This window comes from Myxine glutinosa, chromosome 10 (genome assembly GCF_964187855.1).
Source record: "Myxine glutinosa chromosome 10, kmMyxGlut1.1, whole genome shotgun sequence".
Taxonomy (NCBI): Eukaryota; Metazoa; Chordata; class Myxini; order Myxiniformes; family Myxinidae; genus Myxine; species Myxine glutinosa.
In genome coordinates, this window is record NC_136270.1 from 43,056,830 (window position 1) to 43,063,796 (window position 6,967).

Genomic DNA, 6,967 nt, shown 5'->3' on the forward strand with positions numbered 1-6,967 from the left:
ACATAGCACAGTCTCCAGCCTTCTGGCCGGGAATGGTGAGGCCTTGCCCATCTGGGGGGTAATATAGGGGCAGTAACTGGAGGAACATAGCACAGTCTCCAGCCTTCTGGCCGGGAATGGTGAGGCCTTGCCCATCTGGGGGGTAATATAGGGGCAGTAACTGGAGGAACGTGCTTGTGTGTAATTATTATGTGAACAAGATCCCCGAAAACATGTAGCGTTTAACGTTTTTCAGTAATTTGTCGACGCTTTTGGGTAGTGCTTTGAGGGAGGATCTGTGCAAGTCATCGGATGTCTGTGGAGGGAATATTGAGTGAGGAATTGATATAGCCATGTCCCGTTTCCTTTTCACCTCCATCTCTGCAATGCAGCCCCCCTGAACATGATGTACGTTCAGCCGAGCATGTCGGCACAGAAGGCCTCCATCTCTCCGTCGTTGGCGGAACGCCAGCGAGAGTATCTTCTCGACATGATACCGTCCCGGCCTGTCTCCAAGCCCAGCACCCCAAATGCTTGGAAGTGACGGCCTTCAACTTCCCACTCACTCCTTCATTTCCTGTGTGTATGTCGTACGTTTGCGCATATTTTATTTTCTGCTTGCATCACAACAGCAGAAGTCGACAAAGACATTGTTTGTTTTTTTCGTCTCTCTCCGTATGTTTGCTTTTTAAAAGATATATTCCGTAGACTTGCAACCGTAGCACTTCGAATTTGTTCATCTCCGAGCAAATCCTCCAATCGGCGCGATTCGTCCGCCATTTTGTTTTTCATTCGTCCGTGTACCGACCGGATGTTGCAGGTTTTTTTCATTTTTTTACGACTTTCCCTCCAATAATGTTCTAACTTTCCCTCAACATTTTGAGGCGTTTAAACCCGTTCCTCGTTATATCAACTTTCCCGGCCCCGCTGTATTTATCACTATTTATATGGTAGTTGTGCCAATGCAAGGGTGGCCTGCATCACCTCGTCTGGTCGCCCTCGGTTTATTTCGCCGTGGTCACAGCACCAGCATTGGCGGTTTGCGTAGGCCCTTCGCCATCTCCACGGAACGTATTTCCTCAGTCACCACTCGCAGTGTTACAAACGAGTTGTTTTCTTTTGAGGTTACACACGATGAGCAATTATGGCCTTTGGGGTGATTATACACACCAAACCAATCGTGTTTTTGTTTTTTTAGAGGGTTTTTTTCAGCAAAGTGGCTAACCCCCGCTCTAGCAGGGAAAATGGCCTTTAAATGCCTGTTGTTGTTTTTTTTTTCAGCAAAGCGTATTCGACAAACTTACGATGTTTGCTTAAATTACAAAGTATTAACGATAAGTTTTCTTTACCCCATTTTTTACAAACCACAATCCTCTCCGATTTCTCTTTGCTTTTGCGTGTTTAGTCCCTCGACGTTACAGCAAAAGTTCTAATGCATGAGGAGAGAGCAGGGATTGCGATATGTGTTTGCTATTTAGGAAAAACAAAGAGAAGAAAAGGTGTTTTAACGTACATTCATCGTAGAAGTTTTCTCCGCAGTCCTAGCGAATGGCGGCTTCCCGTCGGTGCATTGAACCTGAACTCGTCTGGTTTCTTGCAAGTTCCATGTTGATGATTCTGTGAGCCATGTTGAAGTTTATTCCCACTTTATAAGTGCCTGCAGTTAAACTTTCTTCCATAAACATTTAGCCAAGTGTTTGTCATGGAGGAATGATAACCAGATTTAGAAACCAATAAGTTTGGGGTCTTTGCCTGGTATCAGGACCCCGCCATTGTTTTTGTATTTCAAATGCAGATTTTAAGGTTAATGGAAGTGTGAAACAACAGGGGCAAAAAGGGGTCAACAGGCAGAGTGGCACAAAGGTGAAGCAGGAGGACAGCGGAGCATGGATACACCTCGGCACAAAGAGTGGAGCAGCAGGTGGTAGGGGGACAGGGTCTCAATGGGCATAGGAAAGGGCACGACATGTAAATGCGAAGGATTGTGGAGGTGGTGGTGATACTGGTGGCGGTGGTAGTGGGCAGCAAACTTTGAAGCCTGTTGAGGGAAGGGCACAAGACAATAGACCCAGGACGCACAATTGCACCTCTTAGAGAAGAGGGGAAGTATTTAGCTTTGACTTGGGGAAACGAGACAGGCACGTACCATCCATTTCTTATCCAGGGGGAAAGTGAGAACAGGACTTTCCTGCATTGGAAAACACACTACAAAAGTGAGGAATTAATAAGCAACAGCTGATATATGTCAAGATCAGACTCTTACTTTACCTGCAATACTGTAGTGATACCAGGAAGCAAGTGCCAAATCAACTATTGCTGCATGCATCCTGCCTGACCAACAGGAGATGCCTGCCACATATTAACCTGTCCGTGGTACACACAACAGTTCAGGGGGAAGCCAGGAATGGGTTGAGTTTTCGAAAGACTCTTCTGGCTCAAAAGTTGCAGAGGCTTTTTTTTTTTTTTTTTTTTTTTTTTGTATACTGAATCGAGGCTCGTGAAAGAGCTAACATTTATTTCACAAACAAATCAACCAGACAAACAAAATATATAAAAAGAGGGAGTGGAAGACAAGACGGGGAGAGAAGGGGAAGCACACAAGCACAACATTTGAGAGCAGGGAGAAGTGTGGGAGGGAGAGGGCTTGGGGGGAGGAGGCGTGGGAAGGGGGGAGGGGGGGGGGGGGAGAGGTATAAAACACAAGGGGACCGAAATTAGCAGGGGTAGAAAAGATCAAGGTTTTGGATGGGGGAAGATAAGAGATGGTGGTGAACAGATGTTTTAAAGACCTGGAGGGTGGAGTGGGATTGAACAGAGTGAGGGAGTTTGTTCCAGAGGTGGGAGAAAAGAGGAATGAAGGAGTGAAGGTGAGCAGAAAGTCTTGATTTTGGCAGTTTAACCATAAGAGGGTTGCAGGCAGATCTTGTGCGACCTGTAGGAATATTTGGGGGACAGAGCCCAGAGAGAGCTGGGGGGGGGGGGGGCAAGGCCAGAGAGGAGTCGGTAGAAGATGGAAAGACCACCAACCTGCCTGCGGTGAGTGAGTGAAAGGCCCTTGGAGTTAGCTTCATCGCGGGAGATTCCAATGATTCTGAACGCTTTGGTTTCAACAGCGTGAAGACGAGCTAGGTGTGAGGCAGGAGCACCAGCCCAGAGGGGAGAGCAGTATTCCATTGAGCTGCGGATGAAAGCCTTGTAAGTGGTGAGGAACTCAGGTATACCAAGGAAGGACTTCGCACGACGGAGGATGCCCAGTCGGCGACTGGCTTTGGAGGCCAGATTTGAAATGTGGTTTTCCCAGGAAAGATCATGGCAGATAGTGAGACCCAAAAGATTGAGTGACAGAACTTCTTGGAGAGGATTATTCAGAAAGTGGATGGGAGGGTTGTCCAGTCGGTCTTTTCGGAGAGACATCGTAAGAGTGTGAGATTTGTCAGGATTGAAAGACATGTTCCACTTGTTTGCTCAGTCGGTGATTTTGTCCAGGTCTGCAGAGAGTGAGGAGGCTGCAGACTGCCGATCTGAGGGATGAGGAATGGAGCGACAGAGTAGAGTCGTCAGCAAAGAGATAGAGAGGATTTTCAAGAGAGTCAGAGAGATCATTGATGAAGACCAGAAAAAGCACAGGGCCCAGAACACTGCCTTGGGGAACTTCCAGCCTGAACAGGAAGAGGAGATGAGAGAAACCCATTCAGGGCCACACGTTGACTACGACCAGAGAGGAAGTCCGCCAGAAGTCTTCCTATGAAGCATGAGATTAGGATAGCTACCACTTCACTCCGGGGAAGAGCTCCTGCTCCGCACTAGCGAGGGCCAACAAGGCCGAAACACGTGTCCATGGATGTTCCCTCTCTGGGGTGGAGTGATGTATAAAGTTGAGAATTGACTTATCTTCCTGGTATTGGCTGCAGTACCGTACTACTGCTAAGTGGAGGGTTGTAGCTCTGCTAAGCTCGTGCCGAATACGCAGACTTTGCAACTGTTTAGCCAGAAGAGTCTTTAAAAATAAATTATTTATATACTAACGGAAAAAAGTTCCTGTGCATCGTTTACACCAATAATAGATGAAAAAAACACATCATGTTGTTTGGTCATGTCAATATTTAGCGTTCGATAAAAATAAAATTGACATGAGACTGTCAACACGTGTGTGCAAGACATGTCTCCAGAGGCTCAAAGAGGGGTGTGATCAAAAGTCAGTTAACAGCTCAGTTTCTGGTGTGACCACCATTTGCATTGTTATACGCTTGGCAATGGCACCTCATTGAGGACACAACATGGTTGAAGAAGGTTTGAGGGATGTTATTCCAGATCTGTACCAAGGCCTGCCGCAGTTGGGTTAACGTCGCCAGCTGGTTTTGAAGACGGCGCAATCGCTGTTCCATTTCCATCCCACACATGCTCTATGGGAGAAAGATTACGCTACACAGCTGGATCACTACTGTCAATATGGATCCTTGACTCATCTGTAACGAGGGTAGCAGTCCAATCTTGTCTCCAGAACCTCAGACGTTGTCTACACCAAGCTAGGTGCGCATGTCGATGAGGTCGCCACAAAATAGGACTTACTGCAGGTCATCCTGGTCATATGTTATGCTCATGTAACCGATTCCTGACAGTTCTGGCACTCATTGGTCACATGCCAGGAATTCTGAGAGCTGTCAAACTTGCTGTCTGGAACCGATTCCTTCGGTGAACCAACCGGATTATGGCTATCCTGCCGGGGACGTCACACCTGGTTGCCCAGAACGTGGTCGGCCTCTGATTTTGCCAGTTTGTTGACAACATCTCCACAGTAATTGTATGGCGATCCGATGAACATCAAAACACCTATCCACGACGTTTTGTGCCATTCCTGTCTCAAGCTGTGACCATGCTAAGTCGCTCAACTAAAGATCGAAGACCCTAACTTGTTGAGGTAGCTTTGTGTGGCAGACGACGCTTGTTGCCAACACGTCGTGCAGCATTTGCTGTTTTGGGACTCGACCTGTGCCTTGCTACCTCTATGGGCTCATTCACACATACGCTCACAGATAGTGTGGTTTCAGGTAGGTGGTTAGCGGCAGACACCGTCCGTCGTTAGTATATCCATGCGGACAGCTTGCGTCGGACTCCAGAGGTCAGTAGGTTACGGATTGGATCGTCATTCTAGGTGACCAGACAAGGTAACACAACGTACACACCACTGTGACTGTGTACGTGACTGCCCGATGGATGTGGAGTTGTTTTGACCCATCATGACAATGAGGCTCTATTTTCTTTTCGGCAAATTACCCGTTACATCCTCACATCCACTAATTGGCTGTATTATCGTGTTCGAAACGAACCGAGTCGGTGTTCACAAACATCGCAACGTTTAGAACGAGTAATTGAGCAATTATGTGCTTGGAATTATGTCGGAAAATGCTGGAAAAGTTTTTCTGCACCTCGTATTTCTAGGTTTATCAGTGAAGTCCGTGCACTTCTCTAAGGGGTGCAACTCAACAATGAAGTGCAGTTTCTCAAATCCACTTCAGGAACCCAAATTTTTTTATTTTTCCCAATATTAGATGATGATTCTAAATGGGGAATCCTTAGAAACAGTTTTCATGTTAGGGTTAGGGTTAGGGTTTGTACCTGTATTCATGGAGAGTGATTTTACATCCAAGAATGAGGTGCGAATGATAAACGAATGGAGCTTTTGGCATCTTGGGAAGTTCCCGGTGGATTTGAAGAAAATCTCTTTGGAAAGGAAGTATGTAGTTTTCTTGCCTGCTTATCTGCCCTTGGCCCAGGTTGACGATTCCAGGACAACCTGTGCTCTACTTTGTGCATAAATCAGTGTTATGGATCTAAAGTCAAAAGGTTAATAACATTGCTTTTGGAGAAGCCATAAGTTATATCGAAGGTGTGTGAAACAGTTGCATCTTACTTTGCCTGGGGTTTTTGGCCTAATTAAGTTGACAAAGTGTTGATCTTCTTTCTTGCGCCCCCTCCCTTCCCACCCTACATTTTCTGTGCGTATATTCCGTTGTTTTCTGTCTATCTTCTGCACGCGGGTGTTTAAAACTGTTGCAACCTTTGTTTTGCACTGCCTGTCCAGTATTAGTGAATAAATGTTGGCATGGTGAGCTGTTCAGTAGAGTTTTTGTTTTACAGAAAAACGCGTTTAACGGTTCTTAATATGCCTTAACCCTATTGATGCTGCAGGTGGGGGGCAAAATGACCCCCCATCCCCCCCTTTTCTATCTACGCACTAAGTTTCGTGTTAATCAGTCGTTCCATTTCTGAGATCGTAGGAGGTGGGTGAGGAGGGGTCAAAGGGTTACTTTCACCTGATTTTAGATTGCCAGGATAACTTGGAGATGTACACACTCACTGACAGGCATGGGAATAGAGCCTGTGATGGATGCTGTGAAAAGGAACAGGTTGAGATGGTTTGGTCATGTGTTGAGGAAGGATGAAAGTGACTGGTTGAGAAGAGTGATGGAAATGAATGTAGAAGGAAGTAGAGGACGGGGAAGACCGAGAAAGACTTGGCTAAAGATGGTGGAAGAAGAAATGCGGGCAAGGGGGTTAACAAGGAGAGATGCAGAAAATAGGGCAAAATGGAGAAGATTGTCATGGGGACCGCAAGGCTAACCCCCGCTCTTGCAGGGAAAATGGCCTTAAAATGCATGTTGTTGTTGTTGTTGACAGGCCATCTAGCATAGGTTCGACTCTCGGCCTAGCTATGTCATCTTCGTGTTTTGCATGTAGCGTGAGGCATGAATGCGTGCGTCGTCCATCGCAAGGACGTTCAGCCGGAGGATCTGTCTATCAGTGCTGGTTATCGGTGGATGTTAAAGATCCGACAATGTTCACGGACTCGCCGAGTGAGTTATCAATGGCATCCTGAACAAACTAGAGATAGTTTACATATGTGTTTTATATGGGTTAATGATAGACCCCTCACTGAGATTGGTGAGGACGCCAGATCGAGGTCTATCCTAACGATTGCTGCACGATC

At 46.5% G+C, this 6,967-nt stretch overlaps 1 protein-coding gene across 5 annotated transcripts in view; it reads left to right on the forward strand.

The window, feature by feature from the left end:
• Positions 1-2,543, forward strand: part of LOC137434493 (transcriptional repressor p66-beta) — a 77,618-nt gene extending 75,075 nt beyond the window's left edge. For all 5 annotated transcript variants that reach the window (XM_068127554.2, XM_068127555.2, XM_068127556.2 and 2 more), the window contains exon 12: positions 372-2,543. In XM_068127554.2, coding sequence (XP_067983655.1) covers positions 372-523 — 152 coding nt within the window. In that variant the 3' untranslated portion in view covers positions 524-2,543. The remainder of the gene's footprint in view (positions 1-371) is intronic.
• Positions 2,544-6,967: the final 4,424 nt, after the last annotated feature.